General features: G+C 52.5%; 1 protein-coding gene across 1 annotated transcript; it reads right to left on the bottom strand.

Moving 5' to 3' along the window:
- Positions 1–124: 124 nt before the first annotated feature.
- On the bottom strand, positions 125–14,378 carry FGF19 (fibroblast growth factor 19). The gene is made up of 6 exons (XM_057552466.1): positions 14,306–14,378; positions 4,852–5,025; positions 4,307–4,371; positions 3,777–4,041; positions 3,261–3,364; positions 125–439 (listed from the first exon to the last, which is right to left on the bottom strand). The coding sequence occupies exons 1-6, from the start codon at positions 14,376–14,378 to the stop codon at positions 125–127; spliced, it is 996 nt and encodes a 331-aa protein (XP_057408449.1).
- Positions 14,379–18,172: the final 3,794 nt, after the last annotated feature.

The following is an 18,172-nucleotide window of genomic DNA, read 5'->3' as shown; positions in this document are numbered from 1 at the left end:
CTTCCTAAAGCTAAATAGAACCTGGACTCAGGATCATACTTGTAGAAAACCCAGTCCGCAAGCACCACAGGCCTGGGGTCCTGGTCTCCAGGGGCGGGGGGTGGGGGGAGGACAGAGCCTCTAGTTACTTATAGAAGCTGGGACTCTTCACCACTCCCAGATTGGTGGCGAGCCCAAACGGGTCCATGCTATCTGTTTTCAGGGGCAAAGCAAACAAATCGGGCTTCAAGTGGTCCTGGATTTCATCGGGCTCTGTTGGGATGGTGGACAGCATGGGGAGGAAGTGAGACAGCGGCAGAAAGCCCCTGCTTTTGAACAGCTGCCTCTGCCTGGCGCTGCTCAGGGAGACCGGGAGATGGTGTTTCTTGGACCAGTACACGTTGTAGCCGTCCGGACGGATTTCCTCCTCAAAAGCACAATCCTCGGCCGAGTACTGGCTCTGCAGAGCAAAGAGGCAGCTTGTGAGCGTAAGTGGGTGCCCACCAGGGTGTGACACCGGCAGACGTAGTAGAGAGACCAGAGCCAGGTGAGCATGCGTGCTACCTACCGCCCCTTGGGTCCACACCATTAGCCGTGTGTGTGTGTGTGTGTGTGTGTGTGTGTGTGTACAGAGTTAAAGGTTATATAAAGGTATAAACTATGAAGGTGTATAAAGCACATATTTATATATTTATGCTTATATGTATTTAGTATAATGTTGTATATATACTTATATAAAGTATATAGCATGTGTTATATTAATATACTCATTAACCATATTACTTTGTATTAGTATATAAATATAATTATATAACATTAAATGCGTGTTAAATATAACATTAAATATATATACTAAACATATACTTTATATATATATAGGTACTTATATATATTTAGTATAATGTTATATACACATATATGAAGTAGAAAGCTTTTTGTTATATTATTATACTCATTAAACATATATCACATTGTATTAATAGGTAAATATTTAATAAATTATATCATATTAAATGCACGTTAAATATAACATTAAACCTATATACTAAACCTATATTATACATATATATGTACCTTATATACCTTTATACTTTGTAACCTTCAACTATACACACATACTTCATGTGTTTTATGTATATTCTCAATATCTATATATACCTTACATAAATCCTTTCTATTTTTCACTAAATCGTGTCACTTTTTAAACTTAGTCTTCTTCCGAGCAATATCCATAAAATCACAGCCACGATAGGCACACATTACATTGACTATATAATTATTGCCATGAAAAAGTCCCTTGTATTCCACTGGCACTTTGGGAGACATTGCTAAGCTAGGTTATCCTTTTTGGATCAGTCTTTTAATTAAGAATCAGGAGTAATCCAATCCGGGCCCCAGATGAAAGAACCTATTCCCCATTTAGGCCCAAATGACTGTGGTTCTGAGCCTTTTTGTCTGGTGCCCTGGTAAGAGAAACCTCAACCCCTCTGGCTCCTTTATTCAGTAGCTGGGGCCCTCCAGGCAGCCTGCCAGGATCGGGGAGATAAAGGCAGCCCCCTCCCCCCAGGCCAGGAAGAAGCCGCCACCCCGTGGGTGGCCAGAAGGACGGTGGCCAGAAGGACGGAAAGCAGTCCCTGGTTCCAGAACACAGAGAACGAGCAAGTCGTGTCCCAAACTGGAGAGGGTCATTACGTCTTGGGGACACAGAGGACAGCCAAAGGCGGGGAGCCAGGAGGGCTGGGCCATAAACTACGCTGGGAGGCACCCAGTCTCATTTCTGCCCAAGCCTACAAAGGTCGCTGAACTGCAGGTGGGTGAGCGCTGTGCTTAGATAAGGCCCTGATAAGGCCTGCATCTAATGAAGCAACCCTTGCGGGGATGAGGCCACCAGACCGCCGGGGAAATGCAAATTGGTAAACAAGGGAATTAAAACCAAATGGAGCGGCTACTTCACCCTGCTGGTTCTTTGGGAGAAATTAGCATCTCATTTGCCATAGAGGAAATGAAATGATTTCGAGTTTCTAGAAGAATGTGGAATTTGTTTTTAAAAAAAAAAAATCCTCAAGTTTTGCTAAATCGTGACCACGGGATCTAGAGGTAGAACAGGATTTTAGGTGAGGAGACCCTCACCCCCCAGTTTGGACTAGAATGGTGGGTTAGACCCATCCGCCCCTGCCGGCGCTCCCTCCACTGGCGCCCTCACCCCACCCCCATAAGTAAACGTCACAAAAGTGGCAACTGCGGTTTTGGAGTGGCTTTGGGTATCAGCTTTCTTTGCCTCCATTCTTGTCCTTTCACGCAGGACTGCCATAAAGCCTGCAACAGGCAGGTTCATTTATCTATGGATAAACAATAAACGGCCACCAGAACCACAAAATTTGGGGACACAAAAAAGATTTGCGCTGCGGAAAGGCGGGCATCTGCATCCATCTTTTCCGGATGGTGGTGGGGCATCCCTTGAGGAGCGGTCCCCTCCCTACCCCCTGGCCCCCGCCCCTCCATCCCAGCCTCCGGCCCAGCAGGGCTGCATTGAGGCCCCGCGCCAGGTCCGGACCTCACACAGCCTCCTCTGCGCGCCCGGGGGCGCGGGCTCCCTTTGAACTCTCCCCGCCTTTGTTCCGGCGACCAGAGACCCGGCATCTGCTCACTTCCTGGCCTGAGACCTCTATGGCTACCTGGGCCTTCCCAGCCTGCCCCCCGCCACCCAAAAAAGCCTTTGCAGTTCAGGTGAGCCCGACAGGAGGACGAGCACGGCCACTGCAATATTACCCTAACGCGGCTGCAAAAATCAGTTTTTCATTGTAAAAAAACTCTTCAATCCCAAATGCGGTTTTTCTTCTGACTTATTTGAAGGTTGACTTAAAAAAAAAAAAAACCCAAGTTGTGGATATACCCTTCTTTCTTTACTCCCCACCCCCTTCTTTTAAAATACCGCAGGGAGAGGCGGAGGGGGGCCGAGCACCACACAGGCAGAAGCGGAAAAGGCCCGAGGGGGGTTTTCCCCGTTTAACGTCAAAGAGCCGAGAAATGGGTTTCCTTCGTCCGACTGGACCCGCTTGTGGTTCAAGTGGAAATGCAAAGGCGGGTCTCAAGCATTCTCCAGCCATAAACTTCCATATTAGAAAGTCGGACATTAGCTTAGTCCAGCCCTTGCAGCCTTCCCCTCCGAGCTCCATGGGGACCCCGGCGGAGGAAGCAAGGAAACCCTGTCTCCGATCCAGCGCGCCCCCCTCACCCGCAGGCCCGCGCCCCAGTGCGTCCTGCCGGGTGGAGACACCTACCAGCCCTTGCATTTTGCCGTCGGCGCCCATGCAGAGGTACAGGACGCTGCGCTCGCCCTTGATGGCCACGGTACTCAGAGCGACTGCCCTGATCTCCATCAAACCTGGGCGGGAAGACAGCACAAAACTGCAGCCGGAGCCCGCGGGGCCCACAACACGTGGAAATGGTTGGTGGGTGCGCGGGCCCGTGTCCCCCCATCCCCCAGTTCCTCTCGATGTCTGGGGGCCCGGGAAGGGAGTAGAATGCCGAGGTGCCAAGACCTGGGGTTCCCGGGAGTGGTGGTGGGGTCCGCAGGAGCCGAAGGGGGGAAGGGGAGGGTAACGCGTGGGTGCAGTAGGTCCATGCACCCATTCCCCCCTCCGCCAGCTCCTCCTGCTGTCGGGGGGTCCGGGGAGGGAGTGGAGCGCCGAAGTGCCAAGACCTGGGGTTGCCGGGAGTGGGGAGCTCGCGGGAGCCAAAGGAGGTAAAGGGAAGAAGGGGAGATGTGACGGGTGGGGGACCCGGCGGGCACTCACTGTGCGCGCTCTGAACCGGCGCGCAGTCCACGGCGCCGTCTGAGTGGATGCGCAGGAAGCAGCTGGAGAGGCCCTGGGGGCCCGCGGTGTACAGGTGCCGCAGGCGGACGGACTCGCCCCAGCCGTAGTGCACGTGCGGCCCGGCATCCGAGAAGGCTAGGGGGCGCCCGGCTGCAGCCAGCCAGAGGCCGGCCAGGACCAGGGCGCGGGCCACGGCGCACCGGCTCGGAGCGCTCCGCATGGCACCTCCCTCGGGCTCGGGGCTCTGGGCGCAGATCGGGCGGTGAGGGTGCGGGAGGCTGGGCGGCAGCCGGGAGGGCCTGCGGAGCTGAGCGTGCGGAGGCGGGGTGGCCGCGGCCCTCGAGACAGGAGGCAGCCGTGTGCTCCGGGAACCTGGGCGTTCGGCTCCCCAGCTCCGACGGCGCGGCGGCTCGAGGCCGGCGACCTTATATAGCGCGTCTCACCCGCGACACCGAGCATTTCTTATCGGGATTGCATCAGCCCTCCGCCCCCCACACACACCCACTCACACCCCGCCCCCGACTCAGCCTCTCGCTGGGCCCCGCCCGGGTGACCCCGCCCAGGCCGCCCAGATCTGGGGGAGGAGGAGGCCCCGCTTCGCCGGAGACTTGGGGGGAGCTCCTCCCCGCGGCGCGGGGGCGAGGCCTGCGGCCAGGTCGCTCTCGGCTGGGCGACGTTGGTTTTGCAAAGAAATCAAGGAGACAACGGAGCCCAGCCCCCAGGCCACGGGCTCCCCGGGGAATGCGCCGGTCGCGGGGCGCTAGCAGGGGCTCGGACCAGGAATCCCGGGATCAAAGATCGGGGGGCGCGGGGAATGGCGCTGAGCTTTCCGTCCTTTAATCCCGGTCGGAAAAGCCTCGCCTCGGCTTTGGGGTCCTCTCCCCGAAAAGTCCACATCCACTCCCTCCCGTCACGGTCCCAACCCTCAAAGCTCCAGAGCTAAAGCCGTCCACTAGAATTTTCCCTGCAGCTCAGACCCTCTCACGTTCTCCGGCTTTCTGTTCTCGCGATCCCTGCCCGCACCGACAACCCCCCACCCCCACCCCGCTTTTACCCCAGTAAATTGTCCCCCAACTGGGGACCGGGCGCGACCTCCACTCTCGGAGGAACAATGGGGTCGCGCGGGCGAGCGCTAGATGGCGCTTCAGCCCCGGTTTCGGCCCGGCTTGGCTCTGCGCCCCGTCGCCGTCCCGCCTCCGCCCGGCCCGGCAGTCCCCGGAGATGGAGCCTGGAAGGGCCGTCGTGGTGAAGGCGCCTTTCGAGGGGCAGGGTGGGCTCGCAAGCTGCGGATTGGGAAACTGACTTTCCAGGGTGCACGGCGCAGGGAGGCTCCTTTGTTTCGGAGGGCCCTTTGCCGTAGGTCCGGTCCTTGGGTCCCTGAGCGCTTCTGCAGTGCCAGGGTGCGCTGTTTGCGGGGGTGGGGACAGGCACCAGCTGGGGAAATTGGGGCCACTCAGTGCAGTGACTCCCGCGAACTGGATGGCTGTTCCGATGAGGCTCGGAAAAAGGACACCGCGTCCAGAGCATGCCCGGCGGGAAAAAGAGGGGTCCTCCTAGGGGGCTTTTGGCTCAACACTGATTCTTTCTCATTGTTCCTCCAACCCCTCCGCCCCCAACTCTGGGTGAGGGGCCCCAGGAGGCTGGTTTTTGGGGAAAAGCCACACTGGCTGAGCTCAGGGGCGACGGGAGGGCAAACAGGGGAGACAAGGGAGAAAGCAATGCCAGGCCTAATGAATTTCAATGAGCAAAGGCCATGTTCATACCCCAGTCGGTGACTGGCGTTAATGACGGAGCGTGCAGAAAATGTCACCAGGAAAGTCTTTACAAAAAGACATCATCTCGAAAGCTTTATAGGCCGGGGACCCCCACGCTGAGTGTCTTGGTTCAGAAAGCCGCGGCTTCTGTTAAATCTAATTACTTCCCCCCTGTGGCTTTAAATCGACAGCGGCTCCTATTAAACTTAATTACCCTCCCCTGCAGCTTTCGTTTTAAAGATCCTGGATAAATGCAGGGCATTGAGGAGGATGACAGAGGCTGCACTGGGGGCCGTGCCCCAAATTGGGCTGGGGGAGGACGGGGCGGCCTCTGGTTCCACCCGCACCCCTCCGCTGCCCCTCCTAAAGCCATGGTGGGAAAAGAGAGGCCACCGTGATCCAGGAGCTCAGGAAGCTGGGAAAGTGGCAGCTTCCTACGCCCAGGCCCTGTTCTAAGCGTGTGATGGGTGCTCTCCCCCCACGGTATTCTGCCCTCCCCCACTGAACAGGGAGGGGGCCCCAGAAAAGAGTCACAGTGACCCAGGGCTGCACAGCCTGTAAGTGGTGAACCTGGAATTTGAACCCAGGCCATCGGGCTTGTAAATCTAGGCCAAGCTGCATTTCAGGGAGACAGTGTGGCCTCCTAGCAGGGCCGGGGGTCCCCGGGTCAGACCCTCTGCAGCACAGATCACACCCCGCTGCTCCCTGGGCAGGTCATGAACCTGCTGGGCCTCTTGCCTCCTCCTGCCTGCTTTCAGCCTTGTCCTGGGTCATACGGGAGAGTGGACAGATAGTGCCTGGGATATAGTTCATGGAGACGGACAGCCATCGCCTTAGGAGCTGCTGTGTACATGACATTTCATGGTCAGAGCAATGGTCTGCGAGTTTCGGTGGTTAATCTGTGCTACACGTGAGGAAACTGAGGCTTACAGACTCGGCCAGACCGCCAGCCAGGGTTTGCACCCAGGCGGTGGGGCCCAGAGTCTGGGCTGGTTTGCTGGTACCCTGGGTCCATGTGGTGGCAGGAAGCCAAAAAGGGCCGAGGAGAGGCGGCGCTGGCCAGCAGGGGGCGCTGCCGCCAACGGTGGGGCTCTCCAGGTGAGAGCGGTGATGGCCCAGGAGGTGAGGACCAGCCAGCTCCCGAGCTGCTCAGGGCAGACCCCGACCCCTGCAACCCCCAGTGTGCTGAGTAGAACTGATTTCCAACGTTCGGGCTGCATTTGATTTGGTCCAGGTGGCTGAGCCATCTGACTCACCCTGGTGAGGGGAGCGGGCAATGCAAGCAAGGTCCAATCATCCCCACACTCTCTCAACCCACGCAGGGCCCCAGGGGTCTCAGGCCCAGATGGCCAGAAGGGCTTGGCGTGGCGGCTTTGTTCTGGATCTGATGTTAGCTGGGATCTTTTTTAACTGCCCTAAACCCTTCTCCTGGGGTCTCCCTCCTGCATCTGAGCTTGTTGGTGGTGTTCTGATCGTGGTCAGTTTCCATTGTTTCTAAACCCACATCCCAACAGCTAAGAAAATCTCTTTAGCTTGACTTCCAGGCTTTGCATTGTGGAAGTAATCCCTTTTCTTTTCACTTTACAGTTAGAAATTTACGTGACAATGTCAAAAGTGCCTTCTTAAATACACAAGCACTTCTCTGTGCCCATCCCAAATCCCCCGCCCCCGCCCCTTAGTTGAGAAGTACTTTGTAATTACAGAAACTTCTGGGTGTTGGTAAAAATCTTCATCAGAAAAAAATAAGAACTTTGGGGACAGAAAGGATGGTGAAGACTTGGATGGGGTTGGTGGGCGGGGGGACGACAAGCCACACAGAGAGTTCTTGGCCTCGCCGAGACTGGAACTCAGGGTGGGAGGGGGGGCACCTGAGTCTCAGCCTCATATTTTTGCTAGAATCTACTAGAACATGCATCCTTTCCCCCAAAGCGTTCTGCTTCACCAAAGCCTTTTTTTCCCCCTACTAACATCATTATTCTAAAAACAGGGCATCCTGCTAGCCTAGAAAAGGGAAGTCTTCTCTGAGCCTCAGTTTCCTTATTTGTGAAACAGAAAAAGGAAAGTTTTTAAACTCCAAAAGAGTTCATGTGAGAATTAACTCACATTAGAGATAAAAGATATCTCTATCAAACACGGGATCCATATTTACACAGAGACTGCCTGGCAAATGTAGGTGTATAACAGACGGGCTATATTTGCTACATTTATTATTTATTTTATTTTATTTTTATTTTTAAATTAATTAATTAATTATTTGGGGTGACTGTGTTGGGTCTTCGTTGCTGCATGCGGGCTTTCTCTAGTTGCGGCGAGCGGGGGCTGCTCTTCGTTGCGGTGTGTGGGCTGATCATCGTGGTGGCTTCTCTTGTTGCGGAGCACGGGCTCTAGGTGCGCGGGCTTCAGGAGTTGTGGCACATGGGCTCAGTAGTTGTGGTGCACGGGCTTAGATCTTCCCCGACCAGGGATTGAACCCGTGTCCCCTGAATTGGCAGGCTGATTCTTAACCATTGCGCCACCAGGGAAGTCCCTATTATTTATTTTAAAATGTAATGGTACTGAAGAATTGAAATAAAAATATTTTAAAAATTCCAAAAAAAATGTAATGGTAACATTAAAGAAAAGACCAGTCTAACCTACGGTGACAAAACCTGGCCGGTGGTTGCCCAAGGTGGGAGAGGGGGTGGGGGTCTACTGGAAAGGCCCAGAGGATGCTTTCTGGGATGATAGGAATGTTCTTTTTCTTAATTGCTGTGAATAACAGGCAATGACATTTGTCCAAACTCCTTGAACGGTGCCCTTGATATTAGGAGGCATTTTATTGTAAATTATGCCCAGTAAAGTTGATTTTGAACACTTTCAGTGCAAAAGTCGTCCTTGTCCCTGGTTGAAAATTTGGAAAATACAGGAAAGCACAAAGGACAATTCTGAAACCTGGAATATCATGACTGCATTATGAGTCGCTGTTTCTATTTGGGTGAATCTCTTCCTCAGACTTTTGAAAGTGTGTTCATATATATGTTTTTAAGTATTTGAATTGTATCCTCCTGTTGCCACACTTACTGTAAACATTTCCCGTGGCATTAAATATCCTGCAGGCGGCCTCTCTCGGTGCCAGCAGATCTGAGTGGTGTACCCTGGGGTGTGCAGTCTGTCCCCTGTTGCTGTATATTTATCTTGTTTCCAGTTTCCCCATCCACATCAACCAGGGGAGGACATCTGTGGAGGGACATCTCACACCTGCCCACTCTCGGAAGGGGAGTTACCGGGCCTGTGGTCTCTCTTCCCGTGTGCGTTCCATCAGCGTGAGGCCACTAGATCAGGGCAGGCAGAAGCGGCGTTCTCCTGGAATTCGGGAACTACCCTGTCCTGTCTACACTGAGGGAGGTACAGCTTCCTCCAGACATCATCGGGCGAGTCTGACATGGTGTTTAAGTCACGGCCACCACCAGCCATCACCCAGGTGGCATAGCAGCTGGGACTGGCAGCCTCTCTTGCTGTTGATTCAGACACCCACCCCACCGACCCCCCCAAGGGCCTGAGACCCCCCCCCCCACAGTTGGCCAGCTCCTCCCGCACCCCAATCGGGCGGGGCCTGGGTGTGGTTGTGCCTGACTTTTGTCATTTGTGATGATAGGAACTGGCAAGTTTTTCCTGGGATTGATTCCTGCCCATGAATTCTGTTTTCCCACTGCCTCCATCATCAAAACAGAAATATGTTCCAACGGAAGAGATTTGGACCCATCAGTGTAGCGATGTAAGAATGCAGCAACGGCGTAAATGTGACCCAGAGAAAGAAAACAAAAAGTAGCTTGATGAGAAAACATTAACTGTGCTGGTAGTGATGTCCTTCAGATAAAATTAAAATATTGAAATTGGAAAGTACTGGGACCCCAGACCTGTGATTGCCAACCCAGCCTCCACCAACTGACTATTCTTCAAACTTGATACACAGAGTGGGCTCAGTTTGCTGTATGCCTGTTATATACCAGACGCTGTGCTGGTCATGATGATGATGATGGGGGTGAGGATGGGGATGGGCATGGGCATGGGCATGGGCATGGGGATGGGGATGGCTGACACTTGTTAAGCCCTTAGTACGTGCCAAGAAGTGTGCTAGGCACTTTATGTTTTTACATTTAATTTTCACAGCACGGATTATATTTTTATTGAAGTGTAGTTGATTTACAATGTTGTGTTAGTTTCAGGTATACAGCAAAGTGATTCAGTTATACATATATCCATTCTTTTTCAGATTCTTTTTCCATATAGGTTATTACAGAGTATTGAATAGAGTTCCCTGTGCTATGCAGTAGGTCCTTATTGATTTATCTATTTTATATATAGTAGTGTGTATATGTTAATCCCAAACTCCTAATTTATCCCTACCTCCCACCTCCTCCCCAAACTAACCATAAGTTTCTTTTCTATGCCTGTAAGTCTGTTTCTGTTTTGTTAACAAGTTCATTTGTATCATTTTTTTAGATTCTGCATATAAGTGATATCATATGATATTTGTCTTTCTCTTTCTGACTTACTTCACTTAGTATGATCATCTCTAGGTCCATCCATGTTGCTGCAAATGGCATTATTTCATTCTTTTTATGGCTGAGTAATATTCCATTGTGTATATGTACCACATCTTCTTTACCCATTTACCTGTCAATTGACACTTAGGTTGCTTCCATGTCTTGGCGCTTGTGAATACACAGCACCCATTTTATTTTCTTTTATTTTTATTTATTTATTTGGCCGTGCCTTGGGGCATGTGGGATCTTAGTTCCCTGACCAGGGATCATACCCACTCCCCCTGCAGTGGAAGTGTGGAGTCTTAACCAGTGGACCTCCAGGGAAGTCCCAGCACCCATTTTAAAGATACGGAAAGTGAGGCTCAGAAACTGTACTCTGCCCAGAGGCACAAAGCTAATAAAAGCAGAATTTGGGTTTGAATCCAGTTCTGTCTGAATTCAAGTCATAAAACTCTTAATTATTGCACTATATTTAAAAAAAGAAGAAGAAGAAGAAGAAGGAAAGAAGGGAAAACCAAAACAGACTCTCTCAGAAAGTTGAGAGGCCCGCCCAAATTCAGAGGCTCAGCCGGGGCCAGGACCCTGCCTTCCGATTTCTCAGCCCCATCACCTGCCTGGGTATTTTCCTAGAGTGGTCGTCTGAGCCCCTGGGTTGATTCTCTGTAATACAGCAAGAGAGGTTCCTCCTCCCACCCTGCTTCAGAGCAGCCCTGGTTCAGTCACACCTGGCTGTTATTTCTTGGTGCCATTATTGCTCTGTCATCTGTCTCCTCCTGGACACATCTCCGCGGAGGTGGGGGATGCGTCTGTGCAGTTGACAGCCGAGCCCTCAGCGCCTCGTGCAGATCCTGACACGTAGTGGGTGGTCAAGAAATATTGCGCGGATCATTTAAAGGAACCAGGAGGTGTTGATGTGGCCGCGAATTCACTGGGTTCGACGGTTTGTCTATCCTTTCCTTGTTCATTCCATCCATCCTTCCTTCCACCCTTCCCTGGCTTTCATTACCGTATTGATTTTTTGTTGATCTGCCAACCTTTGTGAGCACTTCTGATGGGTCAGACCTCATGGGCCAGAGCCTCTGCCTGCCCTATGGTTCCCCAGAGGCAGGGCTCCCCGCCCGCAGCTGGGGGGTGTACCTGAGGCATCCAGAGATGCAGGCAAGGAGGCCCCGCGCGGGTGTGGTTGGCATTTCAGTTGCAGGATGCTTTGGGCCAGCCAGGGAGCATAAATGAGAACTTCTCCAGAAGTCTGGAACAGGATAGCCCCCTGTACCGTAATTACATTTCAGGGAGCACTGCTGGACTCTGAGATGCCCGCTGTCATTTTCATCGTGACCCTCGGAATGCTGGAATTCCTCTTGGAGTGAAGTTGATAAAGAGAGAAACCCACCAGCACTGGGGGAGGAGGGGCAGCGACTTTCACCCACGATCAGATCCGGTTCCTTTGCCTCAGCTCACGTGTAAGACCTCGTCTCTGCTCTGCAGTCAAGGCCGTTATCACACAGAATTCCTGCAGCAGCACTGAGAGCCAGCTGTTGACCCATTTGACAGATGAGAGACTGAGGCTCAAAGCCAGGCTGGCAGTAAAGACCCGCTGATGCGTATGGGGATGGCGAGCAGCTTCCAGGAAAGGAACTGGATTAGGTCACCCAGGGAGCAGGGCTCAGGGGCGGTCTCCTCCCACCTGGCCCGGGCAGAGACCGTCAGGAAGGACAAGTAGATGTTCCCTGAGGCTAAGCTTCTATGGACATTGAACGCGCTGTTCCAGCTCATTTGAAATGGATGGGCTCAGAATTCTGGGGCTGGACAGGACCTGCAAAGACGATTTCCTAGAAGCCCCTCATTCCTAAATGAACAAAATAAGAACCAGGGAGGGGAAAGGATGGGCCCAAAGACATCCAGCCTGTGGGCAGCAGAGGGGGGACAGGAACACACTCTATAGTAACGACATTCCTTCCGTCCCAAAACACACACACACGTACACACGCACAGTCCAGTGCAACATTGGATTTGTGATAAAGTCTTTTGAAAAAGAAACCCCCCTACACTCTGAAAGTCCCTTATTAAAAACACGTGCCCAATCATATATCTGGAGAAAACCATACTTCAAAAAGATACATGCACCCCAATGTTCATAACAACACTATTTACAATAGCCAAGACATGGAATCAACCTAAGTGTCCATCAACAGATGAATGGATAAAGAAGATATGGTATATATTATATATACACAATGGAATATTACTCAGCCATGAAACATGAAATAATGCCATTTGCAGCAACATGGATGGACCTAGAGATTATCATACTAAGCGAAGTAAGTCAGAAAGAGAAAGACAAATATCATATGATATCACTTATATGTAGAATCTAAAAAATGTTACAAATGAGGGAATTCCCTGGCGGTCCAGGGGTTAGGGCTCAGCACATTCACTTCCAGGGCCCGGGTTCAATCCCTGATCAGGGAACTAAAATCCTGCAAGCTGCACTGCACAGCCAAAAAAAAAAAAGATACAAATGAACTTATTTACAAAAGACTCACAGATTTAGAAAACAAACTGATGGTTACCAAAGGGGAAAGGGGGGGTATAAATTAGGAGTTTGGGATTAACAGGTACACACTACTATATATATTGATCAAATAGATGATCGTCAAGGACCTACTGTATAGCACAGGGAACTCTACTCAATACTCTGTAATAAGCTACATGGGAAAAGAATCTGAAAAAGAATGGATATATGTATATGTATAAATAAATCACTTTGCTGTACACCTGAAGCTAACACATTACAAGTCAACTATACTCCAATAGAAAATAAAAGTTTTTTAGAAATAAAAAAATTTTTTTAAATCTTAAAAAAAAATGTCAAGAGAAAGTAAACCTCTATAAAAGACATTACCGGAACCCTTGGAGAAATGTAAATGCAGACTGTCTGCTGGTTAACAGTCTGAGGTGGTTAAATTTCCTGGGTTTCTCCTTGTCTCGTGGTTCTGTAGAAAATGTCCTTGCTTGTGAAGTATTTAAAAATAAAACTGTCATATCCACAACTTTCAAATGGTTCAGAAAAACACGTATGTAGGAGAGAGTAAGGATGCAAACATGGCAAATGTTGGTGATGCGGGGGAAGGGAGTATGGGGGTTTCTTATGCTGTTCTGGAAACTTCTCTGGAGGTTTGGAATTTTTCAAAATAAAAAATAGACATATATACACTAATATGTATAAAATAGATAACTAATAAGAATCTGCTGTATAAAAAATAAATAAAATAAAATGCAAAAAAAAAGAGGAGAAAGCCCCACCCACCTGCCTGGTACCCACTCGTGGCTTATTGTAGAGCCAGTGGGTGGTACATCGGGAGGGATATCCAGCCCCAAACCGGGTTCCCAGATTTGTTCCTGTTGAAGCACAGCAAGAGCACCGTGGGTTCATCAAGATCGCTGTCATCACCACATTTTCCAGAGCAGGAAGCTGAGGCCCGGGAGGCCGTGGGGCCGACCCGCAGTGCCACAGCGCAGCACCAAGTAGGGTGCAGAGAAGTCGGGCTATTTTGGGCCTTCCAGGGGCGTGTCTCCTGGATGAACGGGAGTCACGCTGTCTCCCTGATGTCACAGGATATATCTTCCGAGGCAGCCGTTCCCTAGGGAATGACCCCAAAAGCTCTCCAGTCCCTCAGAAGCTCTTCCCCCACCCCCTCCCTGCCAGCAGACAGTGGCTCAGTTCTCTCTTCGATCGGTAGCTTCCTTTCGGTCATAAGCAATGCCATTTTTAAAAGTGGGAGATCATGTTTACAAATTGGGGGCTGGGTCTCGTTCCATATGGGGGTGTCAGCCTCCTCTTTGAAGGGTTACCTGAGAAGCAAACCCCAGCCCAGGGCACAGGGAACAGCCGTTTTAGGAATCAGAAGATGGTGAGAAGTCCAACTTGGGCCGAGCGTTCCAGAGCATTCTGCACCGTTTATTACTGATGGTAGTCACCGTGGAGCGGAGTGCCAGCTCTGGGTCAGGCGCTGTGTGCATGCACGTGCCATGTGCGTACCCGTGAATGTGCATGTGTGTGTGTGTGTGTGTGTGTGCATGAGTGTGCGTGCTCGTGTGTGCGTGTGCTCATGTGGGTGTGAGCCTGTGGCCTGTGGCTCTGGCCATGGCAGCCCTGAGGGTGCCGTCCCCATTCACAGCCGAGGAAATGAAGCTCAGAAGGGACCCTTGCCTCCTTTACAGAACTTACCATAATCGTCATCAAATGATGGTTTCTGCCACTGGTTCTGTATTTCCCTCTGTCCAGCGTCTATAAGCTCCATGGCGGGGCTGTGGAGATCTTGGTCAGTACCGTATCCCCAGGGCCCAGCATGGCCCTGGCATGTACCTGGCCTGATAAACGTCTGTTAAGTGAAAGAGGAGAGAGGGAGGCGGGTGAGGAGGAGGATGGATGAGAGCGGTGTCCTCAGCTCCCAGGCCTCCAGCCCTGCCTTTCTGGCAGGTCAGCAGAGACCAGAGGTATTTCTGTTTTGAGGCATTTAAACAGATGCTCCCAGCTCAGTTCTGGCTAGGGTTTCTGGCTGCACATACCACAGATCAAGGGGGTTGGAGATTCCTTCCAAAGGCTCCCGCTGTGTGCTGGGGACCAGCACTGGACCTGGTTTCCCCATCTAGGAAATGGGACAAGACTCAGCTGCAGTGGATGCGTGAGAAAGAAGGGGCTGCTGGTGGCTCCCAGGGCCCCAGGGCGGGCCGGGCCACCAGGGCTGGGATGCAGGCACTGGGCACGTCTGGAGGGCTGGTCCCGTCGGCCCCAATCTCGACCTTTTGCTGCACTTAGGCTGCGACAAGAAGGGGCCTTTTTCCAAAGCCCCGTCCAGGGCTGCTCTGGACCTGAATGCAGCTAAGCGGCAGCCTGCCTCCTACCAGGTCACATGAGACGTTTCCGAGGGGTGGCCCTTGGCCTCCCGTCCTCTTTGACTACAAGTCGCTGCAGCCCCCAACGGCCATTTCCAGGCACCTCTGCCGTGCCAGGCTCTACCGAGACCCCGGGTCCTCACCCTTACTCCAGGACACGGGTATCCCTGCCGGGGCCATGCCGCTTCCAAGCAACAGCCCGGGACTCCGCATCAGTGTCCTGGGGCGCCCGTAACAAATGACCACAAAGTGGGCGGCTTACACACACAAGTCTGTTCTCCCACCATCTGGGGGCCAGAAGCCCCAGATCCAGATGTGAGAAGGGCTGCCTCCTTCCTGAGAGTCTGAGGGAGGGTCCTTCCTATCTCTTCTAGCTTTGGGGGCTCCAGGCATCCCTGGGCCTGTGGCCGCCTTTCTCCGGCCTCTGCCTTTGTCCTCACGTGGCTTCTGTCTCCTCTTTTCTCTGTCTCAAATGTCCCTCTGCCTCTCTCCTGTAAGGACACTTGTCCCTGGATTTAGCGCCCACCTGGATAATCCAGGATGATCTCATTTCAAGATCTTTAATTACACCTGCAAAGGCCCTTTTTCTAAATAAGTTCACATCCGCAGCTTCCAGCTGGACATTCACTTGGAGGACACCATTCAGCCCCCCATCGGCAGGCCCCTTGGTCAATGCTGTCCCAACTGTCCCACTACAGCACAATGACCCCCAACCGAGATGGCTCCTTCTTTGCCCCGAGAGACAGGCAGTGGGTGGCTGGTCTCAGAGTGTCCTCCAGCAGAGACAGGGGACACACACACCTGTGTGCGTGCAGCGGGGGTTGGTCAAGGGGGTCTGCTGGAGAACACATGGCGAGAGCCAGCAGAGACGCCCCCAAGACCGGGAGCTGATCGTCCCGGCGGAGGGCCAGCGATGCTTCTCGACACTAGTTCACTAAGGGGCTCCCCTCCAGGCACCCTGGGGGCCGATGGGCTCATTGGCCTGGCTTCCCTCTGGCCTGGCAGGTTCAAAATGCACCCTCCCCAGACCCCCTCCACCCTTGGCCCCAGCACACCGCGGGCGTAGTCCCACCAGTCCAAACCTCACGACTGGAAGCTGGGCCTGGGCTTCCCGTAGCAGGCGAGGCCTGGGCAGAGAATGCATGAGTCTGAAACAGTGGGGAAAGCTACGTGCTCAGTGCTAAGGCAGCAGTTAGGTGAGCGAGGGAGCCCCCAGCTGAGATCGTCACCGTGGGATGCTGAGTGCGCAAAGCAGGGCATTGGCTGGTTGCACAGCAACATCCTGCTTCTGTAAAAGCCAGAAGGAAAAACAAAAAAGAACAAGAACATGCATCGAGGTCCATTAAAAGAAATAATCCACCCATTTTATTTCTATTTGCATATGTCTCTGCTTTTCCCTCCATTTTCTATACTGGAAACGGATCTTCTCTATAATCGCAACACAGAAGCTATTGAATCGGCTGTTTCTGAGATGGTCACTTGGGCCGGCAGACAAAGGATTCCTGTGGCGTGGTTGAGTGATTCCGATCAGTCGACAGTGAGTGACCACATGCGGGGACGTCCGTGCGGCTTCAGTGGTCAAAGGTGTGCAGACGGTGCTGTCTTACACGTCCCCAAGTGTCACCTTCCTCCCAAACAATCCCTGGGCTCCAGCACAATGGCCTTGCTGCTCTGGCCCCACCAGCCGGAACCTTCCCCAGGTTTCCTTAGAGGGTCAGAGGAGCTGCCCTTTCTGGATGGAATCTGCGCCTGCCCGAGGCTCTGAGCTCCTCCAGAGCCAGGCTCTCCGGGACACTTTTAACTTTGTCAAATGCTTTCGCGGTTCACAACCATGCCTCCTCCAAAGGGCTCCATGAAATTCTCGGAGACCTGTCACACCCAGCAAGTTGGGAGTGCTTTGATTTACGGGACAGATGCTTGCCAACTGACACTTGAAGAGGCTGAGCGAGGCGGGGAGGAATTAAATAAGAAGAGGGGTGTCAGCTCCCAAAAGGTGGCATATCTCTGCTCTAATTCCTTGACGCCCAGTGTGGTTCAGAGGTCGGGGCTGTTAATGGGCAGGGAACAAATTGGGGGCTGCCACCTGTGGCTCTTCCAAATGGGGAGGGCGCACCCCCTTTACAGTTCAGGGGCCGGTTTACTCCAAGGTCGGCAAAGCCCAGGTGCTCCAGGGTCTGACATTGACCTGCTTCGGGATGTTCCCCCGCCTCCCTGAGCTTCACCGTCCTCATTGGGAATCAGGGCTGCTCTGAACAGGAAATGAAATGATGCCTGGAAACACCGTACACAGTGCTTGGCACACAGTGGGTGCTGCTATTTTCTGGTTCTGTCTCCCGGCAACCGAACCAGGCAGTTGGAGAAAAAGCATTGCCCTCCCTAAGGGCTTCTTCCATTATGCAGATATTTCTAGGAAGGGAGGATTGGAAAGACACCCAGGCCTTAGGAGGCTTTGTTTACCAGTTTCCTGGTCTCTGTGAGTCGGGGGCCCTGGCACAAGGCCACCATGCACAGTGGCCCAGGTTGTGCACTGCACAACTCCACAGATCCCGGGGTGATGCAATATGGCAGCGCTATCTGGATGACCGTGCTCAAGCACAGGGGTGGGGTGGGGGAGAGAACAGACGCCAGAAGACCTTCTACCCCAACAAAACACGACACAACGTGACTTCTTTATTAGTGCGTTCATTTACTCAGTATGCTTCCCCTGCTCATGGCTCACGAGCGCAGGGCCCTCGTCCACCCGAATATTGCTGTTTCTGCAGCACCTAGCATCCCCTTGGCACATCGTAGCTGCTTAGGAGAGATTTGTGGCATGAATGAAGTCAGGGATGGGGTGGGGCGGTGAAGGTGGGCAAAGGGAAATTTACCAGCTACAGGCTAGCCCAACGTTCTGAGACGCCACGGGTGGACCACTTTCACTCTGCGCGCCCCCCACCCCAGTTCTCCCACGTAAGGTTTGAAGAAGCCGGGGGTTCGGACCATGGATCGGGCCGGCTGTCAGAGACAACACAACCACTGGCCTGTCTCTGGCCAGGAGAGAAGCAGTGAGATGATGGTCTTGCTTTCCACCTGTGCCTGGGTTCTAAGCAGCCGAGGGAAGACTGTGTGACCCCAAACGCTGACCCTCATTGCAGAAGTGTATATATGGGGGGCTTCCAACTCAGGGCAAACGCAAGCCCAGCATGGCAGGGAAAAAAAC

Source organism: Balaenoptera acutorostrata, chromosome 9, assembly GCF_949987535.1.
Source record: "Balaenoptera acutorostrata chromosome 9, mBalAcu1.1, whole genome shotgun sequence".
Lineage (NCBI taxonomy): Eukaryota > Metazoa > Chordata > Mammalia > Artiodactyla > Balaenopteridae > Balaenoptera > Balaenoptera acutorostrata.
This window is presented reverse-complemented; position numbering and strand designations above follow the sequence as displayed.

Bases quoted from the DNA above. Each gene is read 5' to 3' on its own strand.
- FGF19 (XM_057552466.1), bottom strand. From the start codon at position 14,378: ATGGAGCTTATAGACGCTGGACAGAGGGAAATACAGAACCAGTGGCAG. The intron at 4,372-4,851 runs GTAAAAGCGGGG...CTCCTCCCCCAG, and splicing joins TTGGGGGACAATTTACTGGG to ATCTGGGCGGCCTGGGCGGG. The intron at 440-3,260 runs GTAGGTGTCTCC...TTTGCTCTGCAG, and splicing joins ACGGCAAAATGCAAGGGCTG to AGCCAGTACTCGGCCGAGGA.